Here is an 18,147-nt window from a genome sequence, read left to right on the forward strand (position 1 = left end):
GTGCAGCTTAAACAATTGGCGCCTCTTGAAGGCCTGTAAATTGACCCAACGAAATTCAAAGCCGAAAACCCCAACTCCCCCGTCTCACTTTGTTGTACAAATATCCTTTCATTCATCCTGCTTTTGTAAAATAATTTCCTATGCTTCTATGTGTGTATTGTTTGTATAGTGAGAAATTAAATTACTCGGATTATTTGATCTTAAAATATGGAAATCTCTTTTGTGTGTGCTTAACAATTGTAACAGTTATTAATTAAGTCTTGTACTTTATGTTCGGAAAGTATTAATCTTGTTTACCATTCAGCAGTTTTAATGCACACATAATTTAAATAGGTTTAAACAATCGGCTTAAGTGATGTGAATAAATTATTGATTGAGCACACAAGAGAGATTTCAGTAAACATTATCAATATTTAACCACATGAAATGAATTTTATTAATTTCGAATATAATTTATTAACTTATTGTTTATTTCGTTTGTTCTTTTATTTCCTTTTTCCACGCCTCATTTCCATTTAATATCACCCCAATCACAACCATCCAACCACCAACCAATCCCACTCCCAAAGTGAAAATCAAAAAACGAAAATCCCAAGGCCACTCCACCAAATCCCTCCAGACCTTTGACAATCTGACCAAGCGTCGCAAACCCTTCAATTCGGGTGAGCAGCTGCGAACCAAGTCCGGCGGGAGTTTTCCCTTTCCGGACGAGGACGATGACCTAGACGACAGTGACGCCGGTACGACACGACTAAGGATCCCATCCGGAAAGCTTCCCAAATTTGAGCAACCGCTCAACGACCGCAGATTCAATATCCTGAACGCGGGTAGTGCTTTGCCGCTGGAGAACCAATCGAAGAGTTACGAGGACGATGACGACGACTATGACGAGGACGATCCAGCTAAGGAGGCTCTCCTGGAGGCCTACAAACAGGGCGAGGACGCACATAAAATACTGGACTCCTGGCAGCAGGCCAAGAGCAAGAAATCCCAACAGCAAAAACAATCCCCTGCTTCCCCAGACTCCCCCGAACAGGATCCGAGTGTTCCGCATCCAGGTGGCAAGCCGTTGGACAGCGGACTCCAGGCCCGATTGCCCAGCCAGCCGCGCGATCTGGTGGCGCAGATAGTGAAGTCCCGATTCGTGACCCTCAGCTGGGTGGAACCACTCCAAAACGCCGGCGATGTGGTCTACTACACGGTCTACTACAAGATGAACAACAGCGAGAGGTGAGTGGCGGGAAATCATCGCATTACCCGCATAATTGCCATCCGCTCCATTAGCCAGCAATTAGCAAAGATTAACCCCGTTTGCATAGTTAGCCCATCGCCTAACGACTTCATCTCCTCAGCGAAGCGGAAATGATTTTGCTTTCGATTCAATCTAACTTTCTGTCTGGATTCCATCCTGTGGCCATTTCCTCACCGCCCTTAAGCAAGGTGTTTGAGTGTGAAATCGGAATTCTTTTCAGAAATATGTAGCTTTCCGAAAAAGAACAACATTTAAGTCATGTTTTTTTACTTAACATTTATGAAAAAGGCTAGAAGCAACAGAGAATACAAAACAATTTAATAATATCTATTTAGAAAATATCTAATAAACTTTATGTATCAAACCCTTTTAGGGAACAAAAAATGGTTACCAAGTCCCATGACGACCAGCAGGTCAATATTCAATCGCTGCTGCCCGGCAGAACCTATCAGTTCCGAGTGGAGGCCAATACCAATTTCGGCAGCGGTGCATCTTCTGCTCCCCTAGAAGTTAGTACCCAACCGGAGGTGAACATTGCAGGTCCGCCGCGCAACTTTGAAGGCTTTGCACGCAGTCACAAAGAGATCTACGTCAAATGGGAAGAGCCCACGGTGACCAATGGAGAGATACTCAAGTATCGAGTGTACTATTCCGAGGTGAGATACAAAAGACACCAAATACTATAAACATAAAGCTCAGCCCGATCTATTCTGTCTTACAGAACGACAGCGGTGCCGATTTATATCACGATAGTACTGCTTTAGAAGCAGTTCTTACCGAGTTGCGTCCCCACACGGATTACGTGATTTCAGTAGTGCCTTTTAATCGTAACGGAATGGGGGACTCCTCAGCGGAGATACGTGTTAAGACGTTTTCCTCCACGCCGTCGGAACCCCCTAATAATGTTACTCTTGAGGTGACCAGCTCCAGCGTAAGTAGATAACCAAATATAAAGTCCCAACCCATTTAACGTATATAATTTATTTTCAAACCAGTCAATTACCGTCCACTGGGAGCCGCCTGCAGAGGAAGATCGCAACGGCCAGATTACGGGCTACAAAATTCGCTATCGCAAGTTCAAGGATGCACCGCAGGTGAAGAGTACTCCTGCCAATATTCGTTACTTTGAGTTGAGCAACTTGGACCGGAATGCCGAGTACCAGGTAAAGATCGCTGCAATGACAGTGAACGGTTCCGGACCCTTCACGGAATGGAATCGTGCTAACACTCTGGAAAACGATCTGGACGAGACTCAAGTTCCGGGCAAACCAATTTGGATTAGCATTCATCCTGGAGCCAACAACATTGCCCTGCATTGGGGTCCCCCACAGCATCCGGAAATCAAGATACGCAACTACGTGCTGGGCTGGGGCCGTGGCATTCCCGATGAGAACACCATCGAGCTAAAGGAGACTGAGCGCTATCATATACTCAAGAATCTAGAGTCGAATATGGATTATGTGGTCTCGCTAAGGGCTCGAAATGTTAAAGGTGACGGTCCGCCTATATACGACAACATTAAGACACGCGACGAGGAGCCCGTGGACGCACCAACTCCACTTGAGGTTCCGGTGGGTCTGCGAGCCATCACCATGTCCAGTTCCTCGATTGTGGTCTACTGGATTGACACGATGCTGAACAAAAATCAGCATGTAACAGATAATCGCCACTATACGGTTAGCTATGGCATCACGGGATCCAATCGCTATCGCTACCACAACACCACGGATCTCAACTGCATGATTAATGACCTGCGACCCAATACGCAGTATGAGTTTGCTGTTAAGGTGGTCAAAGGACGAAGGGAGTCCTCCTGGTCGATGTCTGTGTTGAATAGTACATATCAGAATGTTCCTGTCACCCCGCCTCGAGAGGTTACTGTGCGCTTGGATGAGATGAATCCGCCCACTGTGATCGTCCAGTGGATACCTCCGAAACATACTCTTGGTCAGATTACCGGATACAATATTTACTACACCACCGACACCACGAAAAGAGATCGCGACTGGTCAGTCGAAGCATTTGCCGGCGAGGAAACTATGCTCATGCTTCCGAATCTGAAACCTTACACCACGTACTACTTTAAAGTTCAGGCTAGAACTACCAAGGGGGCTAATAATGCTCCTTTCTCGGCTCTCGTATCATACACCACAAGTGCAGCCGTTACCATGCAGGAGCCCGACACCATAGCCAAGGGAATCGACAACGAGAAGCTGCTTTACATAATTATAGCAGCTACAGCTGTAGTGTTGCTTGTGGTGCTCTTGGGCGTCCTATTGCTCTGCCGACGTAAGCCACAATCTTCGCCAGAACATACTAAGAAGAGGTGGGTCTCTCTAAACAATATCTTCAAAAACCTTTTCTAAACTTTATGCACTTGCAGCTATCAAAAGAACAATGTTGGCGTGCCCAAGCCACCAGATCTATGGATACACCACGATCAAATGGAGCTCAAAAACATAGATAAGGGCTTGCATACAGTGACACCCGTCTGCAGCGATGGAGCCTCGAGCAGTGGTGCCCTCACCCTGCCACGATCAGTGGTGCACAGTGAATACGAGGTGGAGACGCCAGTGCCCGGTCATGTGACCAATTCTCTGGACAAGCGATCCTATGTGCCAGGATATATGAGTGAGTGGCAGCAACCTCGTTGTAAGATAACTGAATTTTAAAGACACATTTCTTCAACAGCCACATCAATGAACGGAACGATGGAGCGACCTCAGTACCCGCGCACCCAGTACAGCCACCAAAATCGTTCCCACATGACCATGGAGGCTGGCCTCTCCCAGCAGAGTCTCACCCAACCGCAAAGCAACTCGATGGCTCAGACCCCAGAGCATCCTTATGGCGGCTACGATGCCAACTTCTGGTGAGTACAGTGTGCGGTGCTTTAGTAGGATATTTTAGCTTTCGGCTCTCAAATTGGCAAGTGCACACAAATTTCGGAGATAGAAATTCCAAAAAAATCCCCTAGTTTTTAATTTACGCTGCGAAAAAGAATGTGCCCGAGGACTCGTTGGGGACGGATCGATCCCACTGTGGAGGTCAACTTGGTGCACGGACCGTCGAGCAAGGTTATCAAGCTTGACAACCAAACGCTGCCACGGCGTGTCGAGCAGCAGCTCCTTCTAATGGCCTCACCATCGCCGTTCCTCAATTTTATGAACAAATTTCGCTTGGACAAGATCCTGGTTAACCATCAGTACAAGGGCGTCTACAGCATGCGCACCGCGGCCACCATCACCGAGCTGGCCATCTACACGTGGAACGTGATGTGCATCTCCGATCGACAGCCGTACATTCGGTTGGCCCGGTTGGCGCAGCAGATTCAGCAATCGCGGAAGCTACGCTTTCTGGGCCACAGCAGTCGGTCGGTGAACAAAAGGAATCCACAATGACCCATTGTTGTTTAGGACAGTCTTGGTTTTTGTAGCATTAAAAAGTTTTGAATAAATATAAATTCTCCAATTAAATTGTATGCTTTTCTCTTTATACGTTACAGCAACGCGGGAAATGCAGCTGCAGGCAATGGCTGTGTGTCCACCATTGAAAGTTCTAAGCGTGGCCATCCTCTAAAGAGCTTCAGTGTGCCGGGTCCACCACCCACTGGCGGAGCCACCCCAGTTACCAAGCATAGTGAGTATTTAGAACAGCCCAATCAGACCAAAATCAGACTAACTAATCGCAAACTTTGCTCTACAGCTCCCGCCGTCACAATACGTCCACAAAATCAATCGCCCTACAAGAAACCATCTTTCTCGGCTGCCACGCCCAATCGCCTGCAGGGCGGTGGCTCGGTAGTGCACTCAACCGATGAGATTCAAAGACTTGCCCCCAGCACATCTACCGAGGAGCTAAACCAAGAAATGGCCAATCTGGAGGGCCTCATGAAGGATCTGAGCGCAATCACGGCCAACGAGTTCGAGTGTTAACACTGAAGCCGCCTTAATAATGTCCGGCTGGCTGAAAGTATTAGTCGTCAAACAGTGGATGTTACTTGTTTTTTAGTTTCTGTTTTATTTTATTGATTTAACTCGAATTTGTGAAATGCAGTGAACCGACTTGAATTGTGTTCCCCTCCAGCGAGGTCCGTTTAGCTTAAGTTAATCAAATGTGCGATATATTAATGACCGAAAAAAATTGTAAATACGAACGACGCCGCCATATACATTTTTAAGTCTAGATACACACATTCATAACTATAAATATAAATTAGGCATAGTTAGTTATCTGATAAGAAGAGTGTAAAAACGGGGACAGAAAGCAGAGTAAGAAATTAGGCGAACAGCAGCGTCTATTGTGCAGGATCGGTTCTGTCTCTAAACCGTCACACGACATTTCATATTTATCAATCTGCATCATCTTAATTTAATCCGCAACCGAGTGCGGATAGTCTAAGTCTACATACATATGCCATTCTATATTCATATGCAAGAAGCATCCTAGCTAAGTTTCATACTAGTAAAGACCCTAAGAACGTACTTTTATGCTATTATAACACAATCAAACAATCAAAATCATTCTATCTAGACTTGTCCCCTAAAGTGTTCTTCTAATTTGTTTGTCCATTCATACGCATGAGTTTGATACGTGCCATTCAATGATTTGCCGCCAATCCAACAAAACTACTTAAGCTATATAAAGTCAAGGTCTAGACTAAGCCAGCAAAGCATTTACGATTTAAACAAAACTATTATAAAATGGTGGCATTGCATTGTCTGTTTTACCACATAAGGAGTAATTAAACTTTTTTAAAAGATTTTGATGTGTTCAAAGTTTTTATTGCCAAGAAAGTTTACTGTTTTTATGCGTTGTTCACCAAAAACACTGTATTCAACATTGCTTTGCACAACAATCTCATTAAACTCAGCAAAACATTTCAAACAACGCAAATGCACACGAAATGCATTTACGAATTGTGAAATTTTTATTGTATTGAACGTAAACTTTGTAATCAAAAGAAAATTGCTAAATATATAAAGAATATGTGAAAAGAAGTCTCGTTTTGGTTGCTTATTAATTTTATTCTTTTCTCTCTATGAACACGGTCACCTGTACCCTCCAAACTTTGTAAGTGGCAAAACGAAGTTGTATTTTATAGATACCTTGCGGTAGCGGCAAAGTCTTAAGGAAATCATCTGAAAATTCCATGTTATCCATAATAATGTCGTGCTATATGGTTGTACAAAATAAGTGATCTTTACTGCGATTTGTGTATTTTCAACTTACGTTATACGGACACGAGTGATTTAAATTCGAGCCCGTCTTAATGGCATTCATAACGAGTCCTTGAAACGATAGGGCATTCGGGTTACCCAAAAGCTGGCAGAGATCGGTGCTGATATTGTACAGAAACGGACGAAATCCATTGTAGCGGCGGTACATGGACCAATTAATCTGGAGAAATTTTTAAGTACATTTCAAAGGAAAGTGAAAATAGGATATAGTTTGATAAAATATTAACTCACCCAACAGTTGTCTATGGGCGTTTGAAACAGCTTCAGATACACGTCGGCTCCCACACGACCTCTTCCAAGTAAATTGAGTTTACATTTCTCAAAAGCTGCATACGACTCATTGTAGGATTCGCACTGCACGTTGATAAATCGGGACTTTGACCGGCATTCGCTTCTTGAACTTAAGCTGCATAAAATGGCAGCGCTTACTAGAATCAATCTGCTAGATACAAGTTCCACCATTACTGCAAAAAGACTATGTGTGGCGAAAACATATATTTTTTGGTACCAATCAAATGTTTATCAATAATTGCTAATCATTAGCTATAGCTCAATGATTTGGTATTTTGCTTTCAAATAATGTTATAATAATCAGTGATTAATAATGAGCATTGGTTGATTTTCCACTCAAAAAAATTTAACTTTTCAACGTATATATATTATTTTGATTTCAAGCGTTTCATATTGAGATTGCTGCATACTTTTGGGCTTATCTTAAATGTTCCATCTGGCTTTGCTATTCCAAGTCTAATCTGATAATTTGAACAAAGTAAGTTTAGTGTTCAAAAAATATGGGCGCAGAAAATTTAGCTAGCTATAGCTGTTTTCCAGCTTAACTATTGAGTTTTCCAAAAGTCGAAATGGAAATATTCTTTCACAATTTTTGTTTTCATAGATAAGTAGGAATTTTTCAATTACATTTTTCTAGGCGTTATGAATCATATGAATAGTTATTTTGCAATAATTTGCAATAGAAACATTTCAGATAAACGGATTTAAGGGCATTTCCTGAAAAGAAATGTTTTCCAAAGCAGGTATTCCTTAACATTTCCATCGGAAGGCTTCTGTAGTTTTTCCGGAATATTTCTGCATTTGTTCCGAGTATAACTATACGTATTGCTTGTTGCGGCTTAGCTATCTTATGCAAACACACTTTACATATAAAATTAATGTTTCTTTTAAATTAACCATCAGTATATGGATTAATTGACTACATAAAAATATACGTTGCACAGCGAAGGCTTGCTTCGTTGGCGGCTGAACAACGACTGATTTGAATTTCGTTCGCATGTGCTCATCCGCACACGCCTGCCAAATCCGTAGTATACACTGAGCGACGGGAGGGAAACTCCTTAACCCGCGGGTCAGGAAATTGGACACCTCTGGAGTACAATAATGCGAACAAACTTTTTTCAATAAGTGGACTGCCGTTCACAGCGATTTTTATGTCATAAACAAATACATATATAGCATGCAATAATTTTGTAACTTTGGCGTATGATAAACATCAAGAGGATAAAAGGATATTTAAATGATCTATTGTAATGATGAACTCCAAATAAGAACACAAGTCCGTTTTAAGTTGAATGCAGCCGTCGGACTGACTTATATTTATTCAATTTCTTCTTTTGATTTTAGAGTAGGCAGAAATGGTTCTGCCAGCTCAACGTCTACAGAGTGTCTGATTTGTCAGTTTTGAATATATTTGGACTTAGGCTAATCCGCGTAGCAGCGCTGCCGGCGGAGCGGCGTTCTTATGTATATCTTATATATCTAGGCTTATCGGGAGAGCGAGCTATGTATGTACGTATGTAATATGCATTTGGTCGGCGTGGGAATGCTGACCATGCACTTATACTTTGTGGCCTTCAAGTGGGCGATCATGTTACATCCGCCCTGGGCCTTACTGCGTGCATAAACATAAACATAAACATAGCAACAAAGTGCTGCCATATGTTAATATGCTATTTTATTTAATTGTTCTTAATATTGCATAGGCACATACTACACTATTTTTTAATGACTGACCAACAAGAAAAGAAATAACTTGAAACAATAAGATACGGTAATTGCGTTTAGAATGTTCAGAACATCATCTACAGAAAATATGTACGAAACAATTGTTTACATTTCAACAGTTTTTAAAACAAACCGCCGAATTGTAAAGAGCACTTTCTCTTTTAAAAACTGCCAAGAGAGTCAGCTGAAGACCTTCCAAACGTAGCTTGGTTCGAGCGGCGGAGCTTGAGCCGCCAGTAGTTTGCGCCAGGCAGCCGTTGAGTGTGGAACTTGATTGCGGTTCCCGCTAGAAGCCAGTTTCGTTTCCCCGCCGAGATCAGTGTGTCAACGTCAAGAAGAAGACAATTGGAAATCGAGGCTTACGACCAGTGAAATCTGATTTGAATTTAAATCGGCTTGGACGAGTAATGAACAATCTGTCGCTGAAAGCATGGCGTTCCACAGTCTCCTGTGGCCCCAATCTTCGACAATGTGTGCCGAGGATCGGTGGAGCAGGTTCCAGGCGAGCGCAGTGCCGCGAAAGCTCCACGGGCGTGGCCACTTGTCCACATCTGGCGGATTCGGAGGAGGCCAGTGCACCGCGAATACACTCCACTTCCGAGTGGCAAAACGCTCTGCCGTACAATCAGATTCCCGGACCCAAGCCCATCCCCATTCTGGGCAATACATGGAGGTAACCGAAAACCAAACCAAAGCAAAAACCATCATCCGAAAAACGAAAGACTTAAGACACAAACTCGCTCGCTTTCTCCAAGCTAACTGCAATTGCAATAAAACCAAACACTCTCCGTTTCACTTGACCCAATTAACTTGGCCAGCTTGTTCAACACTTATTGAATTAGCCATGATGATGATGTTCGTTTATTTACTTGGATTTTGTGCAAAAAACACGCAACCAACCTCGTCTAGTTTTTAGCCCACCTCGTAAAAATGATGTATGCTAACTAAATATTTATGTGGGACTTTGGTTTTTCTAACGATTCTTGTTAAATGTGCGTGTGGAATTCCATCAATTTACACCTGTCCAATCCCAAACCTTAAGTTACAATCCGTTCGATGGCACGTCATCCAGTTAATTAGCGTTCAATTAGCGCTAAATTCAAGGTCGCCCTAATAACGTGTGAAATTTTGCTGCATGCTGACGAATTTTGCTCACTAATCATATTTTTGCGCCATTGGAAAAAGTCAATGCATCTTTCATTGTCGTAGAGAGTTTGTTTAACCTTGACTATTCCATAGACTGATGCCAATAATTGGTCAATACACCATCTCCGATGTGGCCAAAATATCATCGCTGCTGCACGATCGTTATGGCAGAATTGTGCGTTTTGGAGGTCTTATAGGACGGCCCGATCTTTTGTTCATCTACGATGCCGATGAAATTGAAAAGGTAAGCTTTAAGACACGCCAGCTTGGCTTGGGACTTTCCGCATGACCAACGAACCACGAAGGCACCAAGCCATTACACAAATTTATGGCACCGTACAAATTGCCCGCAGTTGTCGGATATTAAGCTATAGCAATTTTATGAATTTCCAGTGCTATCGAAGCGAGGGACCCACCCCGTTCCGTCCCTCGATGCCCAGTTTGGTCAAGTACAAGAGTGTGGTGCGCAAGGATTTCTTTGGGGATCTGGGCGGCGTAGTCGGAGTGTAGGTGGAATCGCCTAATTTGTAGAGCTTCTAATTTATTCTGCCTTAATTCAGGCACGGAGAGCCTTGGCGGGAGTTCCGTTCGCGTGTCCAGAAGCCGGTGCTGCAGTTGTCCACCATTCGCCGGTATCTACAGCCGCTGGAGGTCATCACCGAGGACTTCCTGGTGCGCTGCGAAAACTTGTTGGATGAAAACCAAGAGCTCCCCGAGGATTTCGACAATGAGATTCACAAATGGTCCCTGGAATGTAAGTATTCCTCGTAAATATTATTAAAATACAAGATAACTCACAATGTTTAATCATCAGGCATTGGACGCGTGGCTCTGGACACTCGTTTGGGCTGCCTTGAATCAAATCTGAAACCGGATTCGGAGCCCCAGCAAATCATTGACGCCGCCAAGTATGCCCTTCGCAACGTGGCCACTTTGGAACTGAAAGCTCCTTATTGGAGATACTTTCCCACGCCTCTGTGGACGCGCTATGTGAAGAACATGAACTTTTTTGTGGGGTAAAGACATTATAAAAGCATTTGTTCTATAAAAAATAATTTCTATGGTCTCGCAGTGTCTGCATGAAGTACATTCAGAGTGCCACCGAAAGACTAAAGACCCAAGATCCCAGTCTACGTGCCGGCGAGCCCTCGCTGGTGGAGAAGGTCATCCTTTCGCAGAAGGACGAAAAAATAGCCACCATTATGGCGCTCGATTTGATACTCGTCGGAATAGATACGGTATGATATGATAAATTGAAAAGAACTTAAAAATTCTAATTGATATGTATGTTACAGATATCCATGGCTGTTTGTTCCATGTTGTACCAACTGGCTACACGTCCAGTGGAGCAGCAAAAGGTTCACGAGGAATTAAAGCGGCTGCTTCCGGATCCAAACAAACCACTCACAATTCCGCTGCTTGATCAGATGCACCACCTGAAGGGCTTCATCAAGGAGGTGTTCCGCATGTACAGCACGGTGATTGGAAACGGACGAACTCTCATGGAGGACAGTGTCATCTGTGGCTACCAGGTGCCCAAGGGAGTGCAGGCGGTCTTTCCGACTATTGTCACGGGTAATATGGAGGAGTATGTCACGGATGCAGCCACTTTCAGGCCCGAAAGATGGTTGAAACCACAGCATGGTGGTACTCCGGGCAAACTTCACCCGTTCGCCTCGCTGCCTTACGGCTATGGAGCCCGGATGTGTCTGGGTCGTCGATTCGCTGATCTGGAGATGCAAATACTGCTGGCCAAGCTACTACGAAACTACAAACTGGAGTACAACCACAAGCCACTGGATTACGCAGTCACTTTCATGTACGCGCCGGATGGACCGCTGCGCTTTAAGATGACACGAGTTTAGTTTGTAGACTTTAGTATTTCGATTTTATACACTCTGTTGTAAATAATAGGCACTTTACACACCCAAATGTTTAAGCATTTATACATAAGATAACGAGTATAACAAACTACCAATCGCTCTTTTATTTTCTTTTCCACATACGATACCAGTTTTTAACTGTTTTCAAGCTTGTATGGGCATCAGCCTTTGTCTCGCCCTTAAGTTCGAATACTATATCTGATTTGTAGGAACCGCGGGCCTCTTCCAAAATGGTTCCAAAGATCTCGCACTGAATATTGGATGTCAGTTTCTTTTCGTTGTAGTTGCGCTCCTTCAGACGATCGTAGAGCGTTGTATTGGGGCAGGTGACCACGAAGACGGCTTGAAACCAGCGCTCTGGGAAGAAATCACAGCCATGATACTCGACGACGATGCCCCCCTTTGCCATCAGGGGCTCCAAGTGATCCATCAGCTGAAACAATACCATATATACATAAAGCTTATTAGGTTAATGAACAATATCTATACCTTTTCTTCATCCAGAATGGGACAATCGTACTCCTCGTCATATTCCTCTATAAAATTGTTCTCCTTGGCGATTTTTGAGCAGTCCAGCCACTCAAACTTTAGTTCGGAGGCTATACGCTCGCATAAATACGATTTCCCCGCTCCCGGAGTTCCTAAAAATACATTAGTTTTTATGTAAAACATAAGCATATTAATTTTTGAGGGGAGCAGTAATACCCACCGGTTATTAGTATGTTGGGCTTGACATCTGGCTCTGGTTCCGACATAGCGCTTACTAATCAGTTGCGTATATATTGGACCAGAAAAAATAACTTTTATTTCAACACGTGAGGCAAAGTTGTTTATATTTAAGAACCGGAGCTGTCAACTTAGTTTCTTTAGTGCCCCTGGTAAAGCTGCCAACATGTTTCAGAGCAAGAATAGTGCTGCCAGACTGTTTGCTCGCGTATTCTTTATCGTTGTTTGGCGCAAAATGACTACATATGTAGTTAAATTATTTCAAAAAGGCTTTTAAAAATTGCTCAACAATATAATGTAAATTAGATTTTATTTAATACTTTAGACCAATTAAAATATAGGAATATATTATAATTATATTGGCGTATAATAAATTCGTTTAATTTCCCTAATAATACCTATTTGACCCATTCTAGCATACAGTTCAACGGACAAAAGTAATTGACTTAAGTATGCCATTATTTATAAGTCACTATAAAGTCACTTTGTGACCAATTTTTTAACACTAATAATGTTGCCAACTTGAAACGTACACTTGAATAATACCTATTTGACCCATTCTAGCATACAGTTCAACGGACAAAAGTAATTGACTTAATTATGCCATTATTTATAAGTCACTATAAAGTCACTTCCTGACCAATTTTTTAACACTAACAATGTTGCCAACATGAAACGTACACAGGGGCCATTTTCGATTCTTTTTGTCTATCTTCGGTTAGTCAAGAACCGTTGCTTTTGCCTAGTTTTCTCCTTCATTCCCTTTTGTTCCTATTCCTGCGAGAAGAGAATCTGTATCTTCCTCTGCTTTGACATTCCTCCTATTGCCTTCGTTCTCGAAAGCTAGCAGGTTCATTTCCATTTATGAAACTGAAAAATGTCCGTAAACTTAGACGGTTTTGAAGAAAAGATGGAGCTGAAAAAACATGTGCCGTACATCCTGAACGGGGAGCTTTATCGCATCGAGAAGCAGGTGGGCGACAATGTTACGGTCAAGTGCTGCTACTGTCCGCCGGATCGGATTTATCGCGGCAGTGTCCGCTCCACCGGGAACTTTCACATGCACATTAAGGTAGGGATTCCACCCATTGGCTAGGGGTAAATGAAAGCTATTAACGTGGTTTTATTTTGGCAATCCCCGGGCGCAGAGACGTCATAGTTTCTTGTTGGGCAAACTCCATGAAATGAAGGTGGCTGCTCTAGAGGAACGCCGTGATCGGATCATAAAAAACCGACGCTTTGCCAAGTCGCGCAAGAAGGCTGCAGTTGCGGTTGCAGCCACATGTACAGCTGCGCAGAGCGATACCGGGGTGTTCGGTGACATGCAAGCTGATGTTCCGTCAGGAAACGAAAGCCACGAGCTGAAGATCAAAACGGTTTTCCAGCGCCACAAGCAAGAACAGGAGGGAGCTACCCGCAAGGTATGTTTTGGGTGGGCAGGAGCGAGATGTCGACATCTCTCACCTTGCCTTTCACCGTTAGAATCGAATACTGTATCTGTTCGGATAGCGAATTAGCTTAATGTATTGTGACATGTATTGGTGAGCTGATATCTCTGTTTCTTTCCAGCTCGAAGATTCCACTTCAGATAAAGGAGTCAAAGCTAATCTACCAAATATCCCTAAGAACTTGGGAGTTGTCATTCAGAACGTAAGTTTCCTTTATTTGCAAATAAATATACATTGAATGTATATTTATATTTTGTAGGTCATATTTTGGTTATCAAATTTTGGACATATTTATATATACTTAATGAATCCTATTAACATGTTTTTTTTCAGGTCTCAAATATCTCGGTGGAAACACTGCCTAGCGGTTCAACTCCTGCCAGTGGCTCCCTTCTGGGTCGTCCCGTCAAGCCTGAGCAGGGTAGTGGTTCGTCATTCCTGGCTGATCAGCCGGCTGCCATAGATTTGAGCCAGGTTCCGCCAGTGCAGGGCGAGAGTAAATCCAGTGGATCGCTGGCTTCATCGATGGAGGACGTGTCCATGGAGTACTCACGCTCCCAGGCCCTCTCACAATCGCTATCCATGGCCCACTTCTTGGAGCATCCTCAGCGGGATGTACTGCAGCGCCTGGAGCGCTCAATGGCCCAAATAGGTCAGGAGTTGCACTGCCGCAACCGCATCGAGCACAACCGCATGCTCTTGGAGGCAGCCAAGTTCAAGTTTCTGAATCCGAATTTTCAGTTTGAGCCGAATCTGTAAGAGGGTCAATAAGAAAACCAACTAGACTGCACGCCAGATTCTGAATCCAAACCAAATGCCAAAACGTTCAAAAACCATGCATTGATTAAAGACCTTAATATATTTGTAAAATTAAAGAATCTCTACAGAAGTTTTTGATTTGATAACAAAAAACGGTTATATTTCGCTTTCCACATATATTTCAATAAAGTATCTTTAAAGGTTCGCTCTCGAGATTACCTGTAAAAAAAGCCCTTCATAAAATACCGAATAATCGAGATTTTGGTATTTCTTAAATGCCCACGAGTAACCATACTCTCATTCGGCTTTTGTTCTGTTGCTGTTTCTTTTTATTGTTTGTTGTCAGTCACTTGTGTTATTATTGTTTTAAATAATGGGCGATTTGAAGGCACTGATTTCCATCGATGGCGAATCAAGCGCTGAGGATGATCCAATCGTAATACAAAAGGAGGCAGGTCCAACTTCCAAAGCTGTGCAGGATTTCGGTCTCTACCAAAGCGAAATGCCCTCCACTAGTGCTGTAACTAGAGGAATGACACTTTCGAGGAATAACCACTTATTGGATGATGATCAGCCGCTGATAATGGACAACAATTCAGTGCCTCCCGATATTGTGAGTATCCATCAATGTAACTAATGTAAACTAAATTAGAATGAATCACCGCTTCGGGTTTTGTGCGGGCTTATCTCTAGGCACTTATATTAATTTAATTACTTTATGCGCATTGTTTTAAGCCAATTAATGGAAGTGCAGGCAGCTCGAATAGGAACATCGACAACAGCGAACCCATTTTCCACCTGAGATCCCGCACAGCAGCTGCATCCACGCCCAATTACGAGGTACGTACATACATACATATGTTCCCATATGGGGTGCACCTTGAGCCGATATGATTATCAAAAACTTATCCACTTACAGAGCTTGGACTACGAAGTATGCGAGAACACGCTCTTCCAGGATGAGCAGCGTAAAAGGCTGACAGAGCGATTCTCCCTGCGCAAGGATATCATAAGATGGATAATTTTTATACAGATTGGCATTATCACCGCACTGATAGCTTGCACCATAGATATTATCATCGAAGAGCTCTCGAGACGAAAGTACACCTACCTTTACAATTGTATGTTTTAGTTTCCCTTTTGATAAATTTATTTCATGGAATATTAAGTGATGACAATTTATTAATGCATACTAAATGTTTTCCTTGCAGCTGTTAAAGAAAATGTGCCCCTAAGCGATGCTTCCGATAGAGATCTGCTCATTCCCTACCTTTACTGGCTCCTCTTCAGCATTGTGCCCGTGGCCTTTGGAGCAGCCATGGTCACCTACATTGAGCCCATAACCGCCGGCAGTGGCATTCCACAGGTGAAGAGCTACCTGAACGGCGTCAAGATACCGCGTATTGTAAGGATTAAAACGCTGGCTGTGAAGGCCATCGGAGTTATAACCTCGGTGGTGGGTGGTTTGGCTGGAGGAAAAGAGGGTCCAATGATACATGCTGGAGCCGTGGTCGCCGCCGGAATATCGCAAGGCAAAAGCACCACGTTTGTAAAGGATTTCCGCATATTCAAGGCATTCCGGGATGATCACGAGAAAAGAGATTTCGTTCTTGGAGGCGGAGCCGCGGGAGTTTCAGCTGCTTTTGGAGCTCCAATTGGAGGCATGCTTTTTTCACTGGAGGAAGCGGCTAGTTTCTGGAACCAGAATCTTATTTGGCGCACCTTGGTGGCCTCCATTATCAGCGTATTCACCTTGAACATCGTTTTATCAGCTTACCATGGCTTAAACGATTTCACATTCACGGGTCTCTTCAACTTGGGCAAGTTTGATACGCCCTTGAAATTCGACTACTTTGAGCTGCCCATCTTTATGATTCTGGGAGTAACTGGTGGATTACTCGGAGCAGCCTGGAACTCTCTTAATACGAAAATCAATAAATTTCGGAAGCGCTTCATTCCGTGGAAAATCGGAAAGGTTCTCGAAGCTGTTGTAGTGGCAATGATGGGCGTAACTTTGGCTTGTCTGATGATCTACTTTATCAACGATTGTCGTCCACTGGGCAACGATCCGACCAACAATCCTGTACAGCTTTTCTGCGAGGACAACGAATACAATGCCGTGGCTGCCCTGTGGTTTCAAACGCCAGAGGCTACAGTCAGATCCTTGTTCCACGACCCTCCAGGTGATTTTTTTTAAGAATAAGCTTCTATAGTTTTAATCATTTTGGTTTTTGTTTCCTAGGATCCCATAAGATTCTGACGCTAGCCCTTTTCACAGTTGTTTACTATGTGTTGTCCTGCGCTACGTTTGGTCTTAATGTATCCTTGGGTGTCTTCATCCCAACTGCTCTGGTCGGCGCAGCATGGGGTCGTCTTTTGGCCATGCTTACCTACTATGTATTCCCACAGGCGGTAAGCAATGTCAGCCATACCGCTTGCAATAAACTAAACCATGATTTTCAGGAGTTCCTGCATCCGGGTAAATATGCCCTAATTGGAGCTGCAGCTAACTTGGGTGGAGTGCTTCGGATGACCATTAGCTTGTCAGTTATTTTGATGGAAACTACTGGCGTGGAGACGTCCTTCTTCTTTCCCCTTATCATTGCACTTATCAGCGCCAAGTGGGTCGGTGACTACTTCAACGAGGGCATCTACGATACGCAGATCCAAGTAAATCATGTGCCCATGCTGACATGGGAGCCATTGCCGCAATACAAGGGTCTGAAAGCTCGCGATATTCTGAGCAAACCAGTGGTCTGCATCAAGCTCCACGATTCCGCTCATTACATATACCAGATGCTCAAGAAGTGCGACCACAACGGATTTCCGGTGGTCGATGATGTTCGCGGGGTAGGATCAAAGAAATTTTACATAACTCCATTTTATTAGTATTTTACCAATCTTGCAGGATCGTCGATCGGAGGGTCGCGTTTGTGGCATCATCTTGCGTTCGCAACTGATTGTTATTTTGCTCAAATCCCTTTATGTGGAGAACAAACGATTCTGGCTGCCAGAAACTTCAATTCAGACATTCAGGGACGTCTATCCGCGTTATCCATCAATCAAGGTATTGATTAGTATTACAAAATTATTAGGGAAAATATTTCAAGTTTCATATTTTAGAGTGTTCGCAAGCTAGATGAGAAAATCAATTACACTGTGGACTTGTCCATGTTTATGAATCCATCACCTATTCGAGTCAATCCGGTGAGTAATGTTAAATTTTTTTAAATTTCCCCAAGCACTGTTTGAATATCAAATTGTTTTTTAGCACGATTCGGTGCCTAGAATTTTTCAGATTTTCCGCGCTTTGGGATTGCGTCATTTGCTGGTCATCAACAATGAGAATCGCATTGCTGGCATTATAACGAGAAGGGATTTCATTTACAAGTAACTTTGCATTCAATGCACTTTTACGAAAATTTATCGAATGCCAAAAGTGGGTCTAATCAAATCAAATAATTCCATTCACTTTTGATAAACTTTTGTTTTAATATCTGCGCAATACATTTTTACAATTTAACTTAATAACCTTAAACGCGTAAAATATAAACAATAGTATTCACAAGGAATTGTACAAGGTTTGTATGTGGGTGTTTTGCTTGATTTGTATTAAAAATACGTTACACTTATGATAAAGTAAAAGAGCTTGGTTTTATAAAATCTTAAAACAC

General features: G+C 43.1%; 7 protein-coding genes across 12 annotated transcripts in view; 5 read left to right on the plus strand and 2 right to left on the minus strand.

The window, feature by feature from the left end:
• Window positions 1-6,252, plus strand: part of LOC117138306 (neogenin) — a 34,935-nt gene extending 28,683 nt beyond the window's left edge. Inside the window, exons 3-10 of one of the 3 annotated variants that reach the window (XM_033300309.1) lie at window positions 570-1,230; window positions 1,626-1,908; window positions 1,974-2,183; window positions 2,248-3,578; window positions 3,636-3,883; window positions 3,944-4,124; window positions 4,758-4,891; window positions 4,958-6,252. In XM_033300309.1, the coding sequence (XP_033156200.1) occupies window positions 570-1,230; window positions 1,626-1,908; window positions 1,974-2,183; window positions 2,248-3,578; window positions 3,636-3,883; window positions 3,944-4,124; window positions 4,758-4,891; window positions 4,958-5,187 (3,278 nt within the window). In that variant the 3' untranslated portion in view covers window positions 5,188-6,252. The remainder of the gene's footprint in view (window positions 1-569; window positions 1,231-1,625; window positions 1,909-1,973; window positions 2,184-2,247; window positions 3,579-3,635; window positions 3,884-3,943; window positions 4,125-4,757; window positions 4,892-4,957) is intronic. The other 2 variants (XM_033300310.1, XM_033300311.1) reach the window with 2 other exon arrangements.
• Window positions 1-8,054, minus strand: part of LOC117138309 — a 39,352-nt gene extending 31,298 nt beyond the window's left edge. Inside the window, exons 1-4 of one of the 4 annotated variants that reach the window (XM_033300314.1) lie at window positions 7,681-8,052; window positions 6,724-6,967; window positions 6,485-6,652; window positions 6,259-6,427 (exon numbers count right to left, since the gene is read on the minus strand). In XM_033300314.1, coding sequence (XP_033156205.1) covers window positions 6,278-6,427; window positions 6,485-6,652; window positions 6,724-6,954 — 549 coding nt within the window. In that variant the 5' untranslated portion in view covers window positions 6,955-6,967; window positions 7,681-8,052 and the 3' untranslated portion in view covers window positions 6,259-6,277. Of the gene's footprint in view, window positions 1-6,258; window positions 6,428-6,484; window positions 6,653-6,723 lie in introns of those variants that run through there. The other 3 variants (XM_033300313.1, XM_033300315.1, XM_033300317.1) reach the window with 3 other exon arrangements.
• On the plus strand, window positions 4,139-4,728 carry LOC117138311. The gene has a single exon (XM_033300319.1). The coding sequence runs from the start codon at window positions 4,255-4,257 to the stop codon at window positions 4,651-4,653; it is 399 nt and encodes a 132-aa protein (XP_033156210.1). The 5' UTR covers window positions 4,139-4,254; the 3' UTR covers window positions 4,654-4,728.
• Window positions 8,055-8,746: 692 nt separating the features above from the next.
• On the plus strand, window positions 8,747-11,631 carry LOC117138308 (probable cytochrome P450 301a1, mitochondrial). The gene is made up of 7 exons (XM_033300312.1): window positions 8,747-9,184; window positions 9,751-9,901; window positions 10,051-10,163; window positions 10,218-10,411; window positions 10,472-10,673; window positions 10,730-10,895; window positions 10,953-11,631. The coding sequence occupies exons 1-7, from the start codon at window positions 8,919-8,921 to the stop codon at window positions 11,520-11,522; spliced, it is 1,662 nt and encodes a 553-aa protein (XP_033156203.1). The 5' UTR covers window positions 8,747-8,918; the 3' UTR covers window positions 11,523-11,631.
• On the minus strand, window positions 11,608-12,410 carry LOC117138310 (adenylate kinase isoenzyme 6 homolog). The gene is made up of 3 exons (XM_033300318.1): window positions 12,250-12,410; window positions 12,030-12,181; window positions 11,608-11,973 (listed from the first exon to the last, which is right to left on the minus strand). The coding sequence occupies exons 1-3, from the start codon at window positions 12,293-12,295 to the stop codon at window positions 11,644-11,646; spliced, it is 528 nt and encodes a 175-aa protein (XP_033156209.1). The 5' UTR covers window positions 12,296-12,410; the 3' UTR covers window positions 11,608-11,643.
• A 599-nt stretch (window positions 12,411-13,009) lies between these two features.
• On the plus strand, window positions 13,010-14,622 carry LOC117136425 (protein stand still). The gene is made up of 4 exons (XM_033297335.1): window positions 13,010-13,338; window positions 13,415-13,687; window positions 13,836-13,916; window positions 14,048-14,622. The coding sequence occupies exons 1-4, from the start codon at window positions 13,144-13,146 to the stop codon at window positions 14,471-14,473; spliced, it is 975 nt and encodes a 324-aa protein (XP_033153226.1). The 5' UTR covers window positions 13,010-13,143; the 3' UTR covers window positions 14,474-14,622.
• Window positions 14,623-14,767: 145 nt separating this feature from the next.
• Window positions 14,768-18,041, plus strand: LOC117136845 (H(+)/Cl(-) exchange transporter 7). Its single transcript, XM_033297938.1, has 9 exons — window positions 14,768-15,086; window positions 15,209-15,313; window positions 15,393-15,594; window positions 15,685-16,656; window positions 16,716-16,885; window positions 16,937-17,323; window positions 17,382-17,540; window positions 17,597-17,680; window positions 17,745-18,041. The coding sequence occupies exons 1-9, from the start codon at window positions 14,847-14,849 to the stop codon at window positions 17,865-17,867; spliced, it is 2,442 nt and encodes an 813-aa protein (XP_033153829.1). The 5' UTR covers window positions 14,768-14,846; the 3' UTR covers window positions 17,868-18,041.
• The last annotated feature ends 106 nt before the right edge of the window (window positions 18,042-18,147 follow it).

This window comes from Drosophila mauritiana, chromosome 2R (assembly GCF_004382145.1).
Source record: "Drosophila mauritiana strain mau12 chromosome 2R, ASM438214v1, whole genome shotgun sequence".
Taxonomy (NCBI): Eukaryota; Metazoa; Arthropoda; class Insecta; order Diptera; family Drosophilidae; genus Drosophila; species Drosophila mauritiana.

Coding starts and splice junctions, on each gene's coding strand:
- LOC117138308 (XM_033300312.1), top strand. CDS start 8,919: ATGAACAATCTGTCGCTGAAAGCATGGCGTTCCACAGTCTCCTGTGGC. Junction 9,902..10,050: donor ATGCCGATGAAATTGAAAAG/GTAAGCTTTAAG, acceptor ATGAATTTCCAG/TGCTATCGAAGCGAGGGACC. Junction 10,412..10,471: donor TCACAAATGGTCCCTGGAAT/GTAAGTATTCCT, acceptor TTTAATCATCAG/GCATTGGACGCGTGGCTCTG.
- LOC117136845 (XM_033297938.1), top strand. CDS start 14,847: ATGGGCGATTTGAAGGCACTGATTTCCATCGATGGCGAATCAAGCGCT. Junction 15,314..15,392: donor CATCCACGCCCAATTACGAG/GTACGTACATAC, acceptor ATCCACTTACAG/AGCTTGGACTACGAAGTATG. Junction 17,324..17,381: donor TGGTCGATGATGTTCGCGGG/GTAGGATCAAAG, acceptor CCAATCTTGCAG/GATCGTCGATCGGAGGGTCG.
- LOC117138311 (XM_033300319.1), top strand. CDS start 4,255: ATGTGCCCGAGGACTCGTTGGGGACGGATCGATCCCACTGTGGAGGTC.
- LOC117136425 (XM_033297335.1), top strand. CDS start 13,144: ATGTCCGTAAACTTAGACGGTTTTGAAGAAAAGATGGAGCTGAAAAAA. Junction 13,339..13,414: donor ACTTTCACATGCACATTAAG/GTAGGGATTCCA, acceptor CCCCGGGCGCAG/AGACGTCATAGTTTCTTGTT. Junction 13,917..14,047: donor TGGGAGTTGTCATTCAGAAC/GTAAGTTTCCTT, acceptor GTTTTTTTTCAG/GTCTCAAATATCTCGGTGGA.
- LOC117138310 (XM_033300318.1), bottom strand. CDS start 12,295: ATGTCGGAACCAGAGCCAGATGTCAAGCCCAACATACTAATAACCG. Junction 12,182..12,249: donor GCCCAACATACTAATAACCG/GTGGGTATTACT, acceptor ATGTATTTTTAG/GAACTCCGGGAGCGGGGAAA. Junction 11,974..12,029: donor CCATTCTGGATGAAGAAAAG/GTATAGATATTG, acceptor GTATTGTTTCAG/CTGATGGATCACTTGGAGCC.